Here is a 15046-nt window from a genome sequence, read left to right on the forward strand (position 1 = left end):
TTGCTCATGAAAGATGAAGCATGGTTTCGTTGGTCAGGGGAAGTGACACTTGTCTCAGGCCTGCGGGACAGACAGGCCTTGAGGAGGTATGCAAGGGACTTTCCAGAGGGGCCAGCATTTGAAAAAAGGCATCTGAGCCCCAGCCTTTCCACAGAAAGCTGTATCTCTTATACTTGCGTCTATAGTAGCCATGTAATTTATTGCTCGAACAGGATATTTCTGAGGGTAAATGTGGGAGCTAGTAATAATTTCACTGGGCCAATAGGTGTCAGTGCCTGGGCAAATCGGGCGCATGGTTCCATTAGTTAAGAGTGACAATCCCGGGGCGCCTGGGTGGCGCAGTCGGTTAAGCGTCCGACTTCAGCCAGGTCACGATCTCGCGGTCCGTGAGTTCGAGCCCCGCGTCGGGCTCTGGGCTGATGGCTCGGAGCCTGGAGCCTGTTTCCGATTCTGTGTCTCCCTCTCTCTCTGCCCCTCCCCCGTTCATGCTCTGTCTCTCTCTGTCCCAAAAATAAATAAATGTTGAAAAAAAAATTAAAAAAAAAAAAAAGTGACAATCCCACCGCCTCCTGCCCCTCTAGCAATGAAAGGAACTTCCAACTATCGGGGTGGAAGCCGCCAGAAGCCTGAGGTTCACCTGCCGGTGGACAAGGGAGAAGACAGAAGATGCACTCTAGGAACATTGTGGGGGGTGGGGGGCAGGGAAGTTTACACAGGCCCCAGAACTAGAACCAATGATCAGGAACTAGGGCAGACCCGCGTGTCAGGGGACAGGTGGGAGGTGGGCGGTGACACCAGTTTCCAAGGGCAATGACTCCAAGCTTGGCGTGTGAGCTCTCCGCCCTCTCCAGCTGCCCAGGTCCCGCCTGCTTCAAGGAAAATGGGGAAGTTTGGGTTCCTGTGGCTTCTTTGAGTTTCTTTTCCTTTACCTCCTTGTGCAAAGGTGGCCTGATTTGTACTTGGAGTGCAGGTAGAGCCTGATGGATTGCGTGTGTGTGTGTGTGTGTGAGAGAGAGAGAGAGAGAGAGAGAGAGAGAGAGACCTGTTTCCCTCTGCCCCTCTGTCTGACTCTCAAGACTATTAATACAAACCCCATGTCTGGCTGTACCACCAGAACATGTGCTCCCCACGGCAGAACGCCACCCCCCCCCCCAGCTGAGCCTGTTGTCTGTTCTGTTTCTGATCGGCGCCAGGCTCATAGACCCCATGTAGGTAGAATATAACTTTCCATAAATAACCCCTAGCCCGACCTACAATTTAGGCTTTGGGTTTTTTTTTTTTTCCCCTCGTGGTAATGAGATTATAGCCTGGGCTGATCCCTCCTGGTCCTGGGGTCCCAGAAAGCGGACCCTAGGTCTATCTGGGGGTGGACATTGCTTGAAATTCCCCGGCTCCCCCACGCTGCCTGGCACATGGTGAGGACTCAGTGCATGTTGAGGAATGTGGTGGACCGAGTCTCATGCCCCCTCGCACGGCCACGCACCTTCAGCCTCAGTGCCTTTGTTTGGGCCAATGCCCTCTGCTTAGAATGCCTGTGCCTCCTTCCCCACCGGGCAAACTTCTAGGCAGCACCCACCTCTGCGACAGCTTCCCTGAGCTTTCCTCCTCATTCCTACCACAAAGTGAGTCCTCCTGCGCTCTGTCCCATAACGCTTTGTACAGACAGTGTGACCTGATGGCTTGCCCACGTGCCTGCCAGGCTCCCAGTGGCTTAAGTGAGTGTCAGAGCAGGAACCGAGCCCACATCTGGCCGCGGGCAGACATTTAACCCCTTGGTGCCCCCACTTTCCTTCGAATCAAACACAAGCCTGGCTCCAGAGCCTGTGTCCCCATCCACTGTAGCACATGGCCTGTGGGGCTGGACCATGTGTCTGTTTCCTACCTGCTCTCATTCCCCAACTCTGAGACATTCCTCAGGGTGCACGGATTCCCTGCAGGCTCTCGCTGGGGCCTCCTCGGGGCCTGGAGGCAGATACTGACAATCATCAAAAACTTGCTGCTGATGATAAGGAATTTAGGAGGGTTCATTGGGAGTTAAAGTGAAAAATCGGCGGGGCTGGGGAGGGCTTTGGGGTGGGGTTACCCCGAGAGGGGCTGGACTGGATTCAAAGCTTTGAGTCATCCCTCCTTGTGGCAATTGAAGGATATTTCCTGAGTGTCAGCCAGCGTCCAGCGCTGTGAGGCGCCTTGGTGAGGCCACGCTGAGAGAAGGGCAAGACGTCGGCCCTGCTGGTGAAGATAGTTCATTTTTACCAGGGAGGCGTGAGATTCACGTTTGGAAAAACGCCTGAATGAGCCCCCTGTGAGCTGGAACCGAGTTGTACTTGGCTTTGCGTCTGTCCCAGGACTCCGCAGGGCTTGACCGGGTGAGACACACGTCCACGAATGAGTATCGCACGGAAGACAGAATCAGGAGGCAAAGCAGTGGCATGGACAAAAGGCCTGGGGCACGTGAGAAGAGATCAGTGGGGATTGCAACATCTCTGGAAGGTGCAGGCTCGGAGGTGACAAGGAACATGAACTCCGAAGTAAGAGCAGGCGTCACTGGGGGTGGTCTGAGGCTGGGGGGTGGGGAGGATCAACTAAAAAGGCAGGGGCGAGTATAGTTCGGCCTCTTGGAGTCAGGAAGGAAGTTTGGTAGAGGGGGGATGGGAACCCAGCAGGGGAAGGCTTCACGTGTCAGGCTGAGAAGCCCCAACTTGATCTTGGGCAAGGAGGAGCTATGGAAGGATTTTGAGCAGGGGTGAGGCACAATGAGAACAGTGTTTCTGGATGACAGTGTGGAGGGCAGGCTGCTTCAGGGAGACCAGGCTGAAGTTATTACAATGACCACGGGGAACGAATGAGGTTTAGGTTTGGAAAGGAAGGGACAAACATGACTTTTCAAAGGGAGGACATAATTGCCACAAGGGCCACCACAGCCCAGGCAAAGGTGCCTCCAAGGTTGCAGTCCTAGCGCCGAAGAAAAGGATGTCAACTTTGACAGGAATGGCTGTGTGTGGTTGACGAACATGAGACCACATCCTCTCGGAAATGATTCATTGTCTTTATTAACAATGCCTCTGGAAAGAACAGACTGGTATTTCATAAAGCAATATTAACGTTGTCATTTCTCTACAAGAAAAACTTTTGCATAAATAACTTAAGTGAGAAAATAAATATGTAACTTAACTCTTTGTAAAAACCACGACTTTCATTCTTGTGGACAAATCCCACATGGAAGGATTGTGGAAAGGACCAGCCTGGCGGGATTTCACACGGCATGTGCTTCTGGTTTGGTGTGTGTGTGTATGTGTGTGTTACACAATTAGAAACTACACAGAAAGTAAGAGGTGTCTGGAAATGACTTTCAAAAAGATTTTTGGATGACATCTATCAGGCTTTGTGGTTTCTCGGCATATGTACAGCACTTGTAATTTTTTTCCCCAAGTAATATTATTTCAGTGTAAGATATGACATCACAGGTAACAGCACTAAGAAGCTAGGTTCTAGACAGAATTGTGTCTGTGAGTGGTAGGCAGGAGGATGTCTTGCAGAGGGATTTGCTGGTCTTTGCATGGGTGGTGGCTGCTCCCTTGGGCCTGCAAGTCCAGTGTCCCGGGACCTTCTCCTTCTCGACCCCAATCAATGGCATTGTTTCTGCATCCTTTGGGATGGAGGGGTGAAGACAGGCAAACATCCGGGGAGGGCCAGGCCGGGAGAGAACACAGCTTCTTCCAGGAGTTTGTCAGCCCTAAAAAAGACGCCAACCCCGCACCCCACCCCCACGGCCACACTTGTTTTTCATCTTTGGCTGTCAGATCCGGGCATCACAACTCTGAATTCTGGACGTGACCATGGCAGCATTTCAACCCAACCTCTCTCTCTCTCCTTTGCCCATTCAAAAGACACGCAAGGCCTTGGAATCAGGTGGCCGTAGACTCCTCGAGATACAAATCCCACCCCCACCTCCATTTTCCAAATAGGAAATTGAGGACAAGAAAGAGAAGAGTGTGGTCCAAGGTCATCCAGCACGTTAGCGGCAGAGTCCGGACTAGAAACCATACCTATGGACCCCGGTCCTGTGTTCTTGGCACAACAAGGCACTAAAGGCTTTTTGAGGGGCAGAGAAGTGGAGAGGGAATCTTATCGCACTTTCTTAACCAGTCCCGGGACTTTCCTCCTCCCCCACTGCTCCCTTAGAACCCCTGGGCGGTGAAATGCTTGCTTTTCTGCCTCCTCGGAAGTGGGACCAGCAAAGGTGGGCGGCCCCTGTAGGCGGGGCTGCGTGGCTCAGTGTCTGTGACTCTCAGCGCCCTCCCCTGCCCTGCGGGACCCCCTCGGAGACGAGGGAGTGGGGGCTCTGCTGGCGCCCGGGATCCGCAGGGCCTGGCTACCTCCTGCCGAAGCCCAGAAGGTCTCAGCCCCCTGCCCTGGGTTGCAGGCATTTACAATGAGATACAAACAATCAAACCGCGCGCCGAGGGCAGAAACCCGGGCGCCTGGGCCGGGGCGCGGGTTGTGGGGGGAGGCGCGGCGCGGCGGGCGGCCCCTAATAGGCGTTCTCCAGCTCGGCCTGGTTGGCTTTGGCGCCCCGGGCGCGGGGGCGCGGCTTTCGGCCCTTCTGCGGCCGCGCGGCCTCGGGCCCGAAGTCCTTGAGCTCGGACTGATTGTGGAAGCGGGTGAGGCGCTTGCACTTGCACGAGGCCACCAGGCGCACTTTGCGCGCGCGCGGCGCCGCGTCACCGGGGCACAGCAGCTGCACCCGCTGCGCGCGGTAGCGGTCGGGGATGCAGCGGAAGTCGGGTCCGCTCGGGCGCCACCACTTGCCGCGGCCGATGGCGTTGGGCAGCAGGCGCGCCGGGCCGCACTGGCCGGAGCACACCAGCTCGGTGACCGGCTTGGCGCTGCGGCAGGGCCCGTCCGTCACGTAGCGGGTGAAGTGCAGCTCGCGGCAGCTGTACTCGGACACGTCTGCGGGAGAGACGGCTTGTGAGGCCAGCCCGGCTCCCTCCGCGCCACCAACCCCCCCAGCCCCCAGCCCAGGTCTTTTCCAAACCTGCGGGCTCTCCAGATGGGCATTACTGGGAGGGAGGGGGTGGCGGCTGGTGGAAAGAACGCTGGCTCACCCTTTCCCCCTAAAACTTTGGAGCCAAGCGTCTGTTGCCGTTCGAATACCAGCCCCATCACTGTGTGATCTTGGGCAAGTCACTTAGCCTCTCTGTGCTCCTTATCAGAAAAACAGGTTGTCCTAAGGAGTTAGTTACGTATATAATGCAGGGGACACTGTGAGCACACAGTAAGAGCTGGAAGTGTTGGCCGTGGCTGTGTGTTATTCTTCTTCTTCTCCAAGGGGGCCCTTTTCTCCAGATGGAAGTCACATCTGTGCCACAGAGGGCCTGGTCGAGGCAGAGTAGGTATTAGCCACACCCTTTACATGGTCTTGGCTTCTCCTAAATTCTTTTTCCAGCCACTTGGGAGGGATGGTGAGGAGATAGAGAAAGGAGTAGGGGTTAATTGGAGGTAATAAATCAGGGCAACTGCCAAGGACAGGGATGGAAGGGGAGGTGGGGAGGAGAAGTCATTAGACGCGAAGAGAGCCAAAGGCAGCTTGTCCAACCCTCTCATCATCACTGAGGACACAGAGGCCTCGAGAGGGAATAACACTTGCCCAAAAGGCAGAGTTGGGTCTCCTCACCCCAGTTCCCTGGGGCCCCAGCACCTCTGGGGTCCCACAGAGGCAGAAGCTATGTGCCTGAGCGCCCAGGTGGGAGGCTGGGCTGGGGGTGGGGGCAAAGGGCTGCCTTTTACTGCACTTACTTCCTGCCCCAGGGGACAGAGCTCTGACTGAAAACCTACAGGTTCGCCTGCCACAAACATTTATTAAGCACCTGCTGTGTACCAAGCACTCTGCCGGGGACATCTCTTGTTTTGTGCCATTTAGATGGATCTCCGAGGGTGACACAGGCTTGTTCCTGGGTTGGGGGGGGTGGAGGGGGGACTGGGCTCTGTGGCCTGGCTTCGTGCCCTGAAGGCACCTTGATCAACTCTCCTACTGTGGGCTTAGACAGATGGCAGCCTGTCCACCACCCGAGGGTCTCATGGGGACAGTTCCCTTGTGACACAAGGGATGAAAAATAGCCCACGACCAAAACCAGAGAAAAGCAGAGAAGGCTCCACTCCCCAGGCCCTGCAGAACAAGCATGGCAGGCGAGATGTGGGGTCCGCCTTCCTCCCGTGGCTGACCTGGTTTCTGCACTGGTTTGGCATCCTCACCACTGTTCCCGGGCTGCAGGGGTAGCGTGTGGGGGTGGCCTGTTTGCCCAGGGAAGGAGGTGTTTTGGACTTTCCAAGAATAGTGCCCCTGGGTCAGGCACTTCCTCTGCAGAGGGTGACTTTGTTTTGAGCTCACAGCCTCCTCGGGGCCTGTGGCCTCTTATAGGAGCCCGGGGAAGTGGATGGTTTGTACTCGGGACCCAAACAGCAGCATGAAGCAGTCACTTGAGCTTAATCGACCTTGCTCGGCAGGTGGGGGGGGGGGGAAGGGGGTGATGTGCTGCCGCCCTCCTCTTGTGAAGACTTGGGGCCCCAGGCCTCCTGTGGGGTTCCCCAGCCTTCACAATTGTGGGGCAAGGAGGGATGGGTCGAGAGGGGCCTGGGCAGTGGATTCCTCACCAGCCCGCCCAATGACCGGAGGGCAGTGAGGCCCTCCCTCTGAAGTGTCATTCCGGCCCCCGCCCCCAGCCGTTCCTGCCAGCTGCAGAGCCAGCTGTCACCCCCGCCCTCCCCGGGCTTCTCTGCGCAGACCTGACCAGGAACCCAGATGTGCCTTCCAATGGGGCTGTTGCCTTGTCACTGGGGTCAGGCTCCCTCCCTAGGAACGAGGCAAAGCCTGGTCTGGGGGCAGAAGATGGGGGCACCTGTGTCCACTCCCTGCACAGAGGATGCCACCTCCCCTCCAGGGCCCGGCCCCAGCTGCCGCCCAGGTCCGGGGCTAAGACTGTCCCTGCAGCTTGCATTCCTTCAAGTGCCAGCTGGCTGGGCAGACCGGGGGCAGGGGGAATGTCCCTTTCTCACGGCTCTGTGTGGGGTTTTCTCTGGCTCTCAGTTCCCCACCCCCCCACCCACGATCCCCCTCCAGGGCTGTCTTGGAATGGGATCAAACTGGGGTCAAACCCGAGCTCTTCTCACTACCAAGTTACTTAGCGTCTGGAGATCTCATTTCTTTACTTGCCAGCCGAGAGGTCACCTCACGGGGCTCCCGCGCTGTGGATCCCCGGGGTAAGGTTCAGGTATGGCCTGTGTAAAGGATCTGCCTCCGGCAGGTGCTCACAGCTGTGAGGCTCCCTTGCCTTGTCCCCTCTCCCGAGGTGCCAGCTGGGGGACCTATCTCCTGTGATCTCCGGAGGGGATTCTTTGAAACTGTCTCCGTTCTGAGGCTCTGAGCCTGTCCCAGAGTTGGGCTCTCGCCACCTCAGCCTCCTTCCTGCCCCAGGCTCCCGCGGCCAGCCCCCTGCCAGCCCCGGGCCCCTGCACCTCAATGCCAAGGCTACCTTGGGCATGCCGTCCTCCCCTGCCTCCAGGCAAGACTGTCCCTCCTGGAGCGCCGGCAGCGGGGGACTGTCTACCCCAGTCTTCAAAACCTCCCAGAGAGAACCCTCCCAGGCCCCTTGTGCTACACATGCCCTCCTCTACCCCATACCTTTGGTCTCAAAGGGATGGTGAGGGGGTCTCCCTCCGTTCTCCGCTCGGTTCATGGTCTTGTTCTCCAGCTCTGGTGGAGGCTCAGGGTACTCGCCCAGCTCAGGGATGATCTCCGTGGCATCGTTCTTGAAGGCCTGCCAGCCCTGGCCCTCCACCACACGGAAGGCTGCGTGCACCAGCAGGCAGACAAGACACAGGGCGAGAGAGAGCTGCATGGCGCCAGCCAGAGGAGGGCACCCAGCCTTCCAGTAGCACAGGCTCCGGTCCCCAGCCTGGGACACGTTTGCCTTTTTAAAGCCCCCTCTGCCTCGTGCCAACCAATGAGGACAGGCTGGGGCAGGGCTGGTCCCACGTTTCTCTCAGCCCAGGGGGAGGGAACGGGTGTGCTCAGAGCAAGCCCTCCCCAAAGACTTCTCAGGCACAGCAAACTCCCTGGGAGCCGGTGCTCCCAGGTGACCTAGAGAGAGGGGGGCGTGTGAGGCGAGCCTGCCCTCCAGCACCTCCCACGTGCAGACGGTTGTGGTTTTCGGATATCAAGATGAGCTCCAGCTCACAATCTTTACCTCCTTGGGCCCCTCGGGCTTTCTCAAAACAAGCTTTGGGCCGGCTTCACAAAGAAAACTACAGCCCGGAGCCCTCCACAGGGCTAAGCCCAGCCAAGTGCCTTTCTCAGGCCAAGTTCGTTTGTTACCCCACTGACAAGTGGCCCGAGGGGTATATCTTTGGCCCCCCACAGACCCAGGCAGGGGCAGAAGGATACTTTTTAAGAAACCCATTGGTCCCGGTTCCATGAGGCTGAGCATCGATTACGCTGATCAAGAAAGCCCCCGTTGGCACCCTCTGGAAGGCAAGAGAGAAAACTGGAGGGCCGCGGGGAGAGTATCTGCTTGGGCGAGGGGGCGGGGATTCTGGTTCCAAGGCCAGGATGAGTAAGTCAACGGACAGTGGTGATGGAGCGCGAGGAGGAAACCGTGGGGATTCTGCGCGTGGTGACAGGCACTTCTTGGCCAAGACACTCACTGCTGCTTGCGGACTGATGTGCCCAAGGCAGTCATTTCCCTGGCCAGGCTGTGGGTAGGAACGGAGAGCACAAAAGTCCCTTTTCGTAGCAAAGACCAAGGCCGGCATTTTCAGTGCTGACATCCTTTTTTTCTTCTGCATCATCTTTTTGGTTGGTTGGTTGGTTGGTTTCTCAGACGATTATATTTTTCTTATTTTTTTTTTCAACGTTTATTTATTTTTGGGACAGAGAGAGACAGAGCATGAACGGGGGAGGGGCAGAGAGAGAGGGAGACACAGACTCGGAAACAGGCTCCAGGCTCCGAGCCATCAGCCCAGAGCCCGACGCGGGGCTCGAACTCACGGACCGCGAGATCGTGACCTGGCTGAAGTCGGACGCTTAGCCGACTGCGCCACCCAGGCGCCCCAAATATTTTTCAAAAACAGCTTTGAGTCCTATATGGAAAACCTTATTGGTCCATGCTATGGGGTGCATTCCATGAAGCCATCCCAGGTCCAGCTAGCCACAAAGAAATCAAAAGGAATTGCTACCTTAGCCCTGGAGCAGAACCAGGGGCCTGGGAGGGGTAGAGGCACTGGGGAGGAAGGTTCACACCTGAGGTGCAGGAAAAGAAAGGAGAGCCAGCGGAAGCTTTCACTGCAGATGGATTGTTCCAGGAGGCTGGGAAGAGGGCTGTGGCCCGCGTCCCCTTGGTATTTTCACTGGGCAATGAATCAGTATGCCCCACCTGCAGAGCCTCCGCGAGGCCTTTGCCACCTGCCTTGACTTGCAAGCCGCTGTGTCCATCTGAAGCCGTCTGTCCCTCCTTTCCACCATCCATCACTCGACACATGAATGCAGCTGCCCTGACAGTTTTACAAGCCAGACAGAAGCCCCTGCAGGAAGGGCCCTCTCTGATACCTGCTTCCTAAGTCAGTTTCCTTCGGGGCAGACGAAAACAGCTGTGGCCATTGTTGGAGGTGATCTATCTCTCCCAACAGAGCCGGTGGGTGTTGTGAGAAGCCGGCCCTCTGCGCCCCCTCCCCCTGTCTGTGACCCTCCAGCCTCCTTTTCCCTTGCTCTGGAATGTAGACCATTAACCCTATCGTGGCCGGACAGCCGCCTCCTTGCCCTGGATTTGGGAGAGGGCAGTTCCGATGCCCGGATTCCTGAAACTTGGCGCTGTCTGCGCGGGAGCCCCACCTGCTGTCCGGAGCCACAGACCCATCCGCCTGAACCGGAGCCCGTGGGGGCCCATCCTTGGGACACTGCTGCCACCTGCTGGAGACCGAAGGGGGAGCCAGCGGCCCGAGGATGGCGAAGGATTTCGTTTGGCTTCAGGGTTTTATTTGAAACCGAAGTGAGGTGAAAAGAAACGAGAGAAGAATCCAGTGGATTTGAACCGATGAAGTGTGTCCATCCTTTCGAATTCTTCTCTGCCAAGGTATAGCCGTGCTCTCCACGGAACGGCTCACAGAGGCCATCGATGCTATGAGGCTCATCTCCTTCACTTCCTGCTTATCCAGCTTTATATGTACTCAGTTCAGGAGTCTGTCTTTCTTCAGAATTAAACCCCTAGGGTTTTTTGTTGTTTTTTTTTTTTTCAACGTTTATTCATTTTTGGGACAGAGAGAGACAGAGCATGAACGGGGGAGGGGCAGAGAGAGAGGGACACACAGAATCGGAAACAGGCTCCAGGCTCTGAGCCATCAGCCCAGAGCCCGACGCGGGGCTCGAACTCACGGACCGCGAGATCGTGACCTGGCTGAAGTCGGACGCTTAACCGACTGCGCCACCCAGGCGCCCCTACCCCTAGGGTTTTAGCTCACTTCTGTTGTGGATACTTTAGGCTAATGCTCCCCTATCCTCAGTAGGGATGCTATGAATTTCCTTGCCCAAAGCAATTTTCTGAGTTAAACTTTTTGAGATCATTGTAAATTCACATGTACTTATAAGGAATAATACGGAGAAAATTCCATGTACCCTTCAGCCAGTTTCTCTCTATGGCAACATCTCGCAAAGCTATAGTACAATATCATAACCAGGATACCGGCATTGATACAATCCACCAATTTAGTTCAGATTTCCCATTTTACTTGCCTTCTTGTGTGCATGCACACGTGTGTGTGTTTCGGTCCGTGTAAATTTATCACACGTGTAAGTTCAAGTATCCATCACAGCTAAGATAATGAATCACTCTGATCACAAAGATCCCTCTCACTGCCTTTTTATAATCACACCTACCTTCTTCCCACGCCCTCCCTCTTCACCCCTAACCCATGGCACCACTAACCTGTTCTCCATTTCTATGATATTGTCATTTCAGAAGTGTTACCTAAATGGAACCAAACAGTATCTAGCCTTTTAGGATTGGCTTTTTGCGCTCCACACAATTCCCTGGCGATTCATCCTGGTTGTTGCATGCTTGTATCAATATAGTCCACACAGTAATTGAACAGACAAACAAACAAAACTTTGGGGTTATTTCCAGAAGCGAACGCTGGGTCTGAGAGGGTGAACAGTTGGCTGTGTATTGCAGGGTTGTTCTCCAGAAAACTCAGCCAGGTCCCCGCTCCCATGAGTGACATACCAGTAGGCCTGTGCGTAGGTCAGCCAGGGCTGCTGAAACAAAGTACCACGAAGTGGGTGGTACGAACAACACAAATGCATTGTCTCCGGGCGCCTGGGTGGCTCAGTCGGCTAAGCTCTTGATTTCGGCTCAGGTCATGATCTCGCGGTTGGTAGGATTGAGCCCCGAGTCAGGCTCTGTGCTGACCCTGCAGAGCCTGCTTGGGATTCTCTCTCCCTCTCTCTGCTCCTCCCCTGCTCACGCGTGTGCACACGCGCCCTCTTTCTCTTTCTCAAAATTAAAAAACGAAAGAAAAAAAGAAATGCATTGTCTCACAGTTCTGGAGACTGAAACTGTGAGACCAGTGTTGGAAGGGTTGGTTTCTTGTGATGGCTGTGACGGGAGAGTCTGCTGCATGCCTTTGCTCTAGCTTCTGGAGCCTCTCCTGGCAATCTTTGGTGTTCCTTGTTCCTTGACTTCTAGAAGCTTCACCCCGATCTCTGCTGTCACCTTCACATGGCGTTCCCCGTGTGTGCTTGTCTGTGTCCTAATTTCCCCCTTTTTTTTTTTAATTTTTTTTTAACATTTATTTATTTTTGAGACAGAGAGAGACAGAGCATGAACGGGGGAGGGGCAGAGAGAGAGGGAGACACAGAATCGGAAGCAGGCTCCAGGCTCCGAGCCATCAGCCCAGAGCCTGACGCGGGGCTCGAACTCACGGACCGCGAGATTGTGACCTGAGCCGAAGTCGGACGCTCAACCAACTGAGCCACCCAGGCGCCCCCTAATTTCCCCTTTTTTATAAGGACATGAGTCATATTAAATTAGGGTCCACCCTAATGACCTCATCTTCTCTAATTACATCTGCAACAAACCTGCTCCCAAATAAAGGTCACGTTCTGATGCACCAGGGGTTAGGATTCACGATATGAAGTTTAGAGGGGGCACATTTCAGCGCATAACAGCATGTGTCTCCACAAGGTGGCCAACACTGGGTTTGGGCTAAACAATTTTTAATTGCATTTAGTAATTTACTCGTTGTAACTAAATTTCTAGCAAGGCTGTTTTTCTTTTTCAATTTTTTTTTTAGTGTTTATTTCTGAGACAGAGAGAGACAGAGCACGAGTGGGGGAGGGGCAGAGAGAGAGGGGGGACACAGAATCTGAAGCAGGCTCCAGGCTCTGAGCTGTCAGCACAGAGCCCGACGAGGGGCTCGAACTCACGGACCGCGAGATCGTGACCCGAGCCGAAGCCGGACGCTCAACCGACTGAGCCACCCAGGCGCTCCGCAAGGCTGTTTTCCTATGTGATGATTTGCTGGTTTTCATTTCCACCGAGCTGCCTGTTCATATGCCCACTTGCCAAACATTTAACGAAGCAAGACCTCACCTCCTGCTAGGAGGTGTGGACTGATTTGTGCCCCCCTCCAGGAGCTCCTGTACCGGGGAAGAAAAGAGTTCTTCCGCAAAGAAAGCGGTTAGCGCCACTGAGGAAAGGTGCAGATGCTTTATTTTTCTCTTTAAAGGGACAAAGTGTTATGAGCTTTCAGAGGGGAGAAGAGTCTCTCCCACGTGGGATGGATCAGGGATCCTCACAGGAAGACGAGGCGTTTGGACCACGCTCTGAAGGACAAGCCAAGTTTGGAAAGTAAGCTATGCTCCTTTGAATCCTCAGGATTACAGGATCTTTGATCTGAAAGGCCGCTCCAAAGGCATCTAACTCTTTACTTGGTACTCAAGCCACCTGTCTATAATTCATGGGACCTGAGACTTCTTGTCGGCTGCATTTTTACACAGACTTTGCTCCCACAGGTCGGGGTAACATGGGGTCTCTGGATTCGGAGGGCAATCTGTTTATAGGCAGCTGCCTGCATTGAGGGACGTCCACACCAGCCTGTCTTTATTCACAGCTGAGAGATTGTTTCCTGGAGAGCACAGGGTCTCGGCACAGGTGGAAAGTGGAACCCTTTGACTTGTTCAGTCAGCAGCTTCTGAGGGACAAAGAGGAGAGGGGTCCCAAAGACCATTGTCACTTACCCCCACCCCCTACTCCATGCTTAGAATGGGCCAATGGTTCCCCCAGCCCTTACAGGATGGAACCACCGTGTTCTTTCTGGAAACCAGGACAACCAATTCCAGAACCTCCCCAACGGCCATCCAAACTACCACCCTCTGCGTGGAGGGCCCCTGTCTGAAAACCCTAAAGAAACAAGTATTCGTGACACTTGTTAAAAATGGTAAAGTCAGGGGTACCAGGCTGGCTCAGTCAGTTAAGCGTCGGACTCCTGATTTCGGCTCAGGTCATGATCTCACGGTTCAGAAGCTCAAGCCCTGCATCAGGCTCTGTGCTGACAGTGCAGAGGCTGCTTGGGATTTTCTCTCTCTCCTTCCCTCTCTGCCTGCCTCTCCCACCCGACTCATGCTCGCCTGGATGGCTTGGTCAGTCGAGCGTCTGACTTTCCGCTCAGGTCATGATCTCGCGGTTCGTGGGTTCGAGCCCCGCGCCGGGCTCTGTGCTGCTAGTTCAGAGCCTGGAGCCTGTCTCGGATTCTGTGTCTCCCTCTCTTTTTGCCCCTCCCTGTTCACACTCATCTCTCTCTCTCTCTCTCAAAAATAAACATTTTTAAAAGTTAAAAAAAAAAAAAAGAGTTCAGGAGAAAATGAGTAAACTCTGGCCAAAGAGAGGTTCTGTCACTCCATGTGTTTGGAGACCGATGTCCCTCTTCCAAGCCCAGCTGCACCTGTCCTCTGCTCTCCATTCTCTTTTCAACTCTTCCCTTCCTCTTCTTTCTGTCCTCCTGCCTCTCAGGGCGGCTGCCCCAGTGCTCCAGTGCATGGAGAACGTTCCGCTGGAAGGCCGTTTAGCTCATGGGCTTGCAGACCAGATCTCTCAAAACCTCACATTTCCATAGGGATGTCTTAACGTTTTAGTGTATGTGCTGCCGAAGAGAGCACTTAAGGTTTTAAAAATATGTACATTTCAATTATTTAAAAATATAATAAAAGCACATTGATCATACATGGTATGTATCTGCTTTTAATGAACTGGAGACCCCCCCCCCATTCATTGTGTTGCTCTAGGTTAACTCATTCTAGTGTAGACTGCCAAAATCGAATCTTTGCATTTGAACTTCTTATAAATGAGTCATCAATTCAGAAGGCCATGACTCAGAGACTGCCTTTCTAAAAATTAGGCTTGGGCTGCCACCCCCATAAAATAATCTTTTTTTAGGGGTGTCTGGGTGACTCATTCAGTTGGTTCAGCATCCGACTTCGGCTCAGGTCATGATCTCGCAGTCCATGAGTTCGAGCCCCGCATCAGGCTCTGTGCCGACAGCTCAGAGCCTGGAGCCTGTTTCAGATTCTGTGTCTCCCTCTCTCTCTCTGACCCTCCCCCGTTCATGCTGTCTCTCCCTGTCTCAAAAATAAATAAATGTTAAAAAAAATTTAAAAAAAAATAATAATCTTTTTTTGAAAAGAAAAGTAATCTCGGGCGCCTGGGTGGCTCAGTCGGTTAAGCGTCCGACTTCGGCTCAGGTCATGATCTCGCAGTCCGCGGGTTTGAGCCCCGCATCGGGCTCTGTGTTGACAGCTCAGAGCCTGGAGCCTGTTTTGCATTCTGTGTCTCCCTCTCTCTCTGACCCTCCCCCGTTCATGCTCTGTCTCTGTCTCAAAAATAAATAAACATTAAAAAAAAATTTTTTTTAATAAAATAAAATAAAATAAGAGTACAGAAACCACCGTATACCATACACATGGAATGCTATGTAGCAGTAAAATGAATGCTACTGTAAG

At 54.1% G+C, this 15046-nt stretch overlaps 1 protein-coding gene across 1 annotated transcript; it reads right to left on the reverse strand.

Annotated features, from left to right (window-relative positions):
* Positions 1 to 4531: 4531 nt before the first annotated feature.
* On the reverse strand, positions 4532 to 7898 carry SOST (sclerostin). Its single transcript, XM_030294706.1, has 2 exons — positions 7682 to 7898; positions 4532 to 4953 (listed from the first exon to the last, which is right to left on the reverse strand). The coding sequence occupies exons 1-2, from the start codon at positions 7896 to 7898 to the stop codon at positions 4532 to 4534; spliced, it is 639 nt and encodes a 212-aa protein (XP_030150566.1).
* Positions 7899 to 15046: the final 7148 nt, after the last annotated feature.

Source organism: Lynx canadensis, chromosome E1 (assembly GCF_007474595.2).
Source record: "Lynx canadensis isolate LIC74 chromosome E1, mLynCan4.pri.v2, whole genome shotgun sequence".
Taxonomy (NCBI): domain Eukaryota; kingdom Metazoa; phylum Chordata; class Mammalia; order Carnivora; family Felidae; genus Lynx; species Lynx canadensis.

Excerpts from the sequence above, each read along its gene's own strand:
- SOST (XM_030294706.1), bottom strand. The coding sequence starts at position 7,898 with ATGCAGCTCTCTCTCGCCCTGTGTCTTGTCTGCCTGCTGGTGCACGCA. Across the intron at positions 4,954-7,681 it reads CCATCCCTTTGAGACCAAAG|ACGTGTCCGAGTACAGCTGC; the intron begins GTATGGGGTAGA and ends TCTCTCCCGCAG.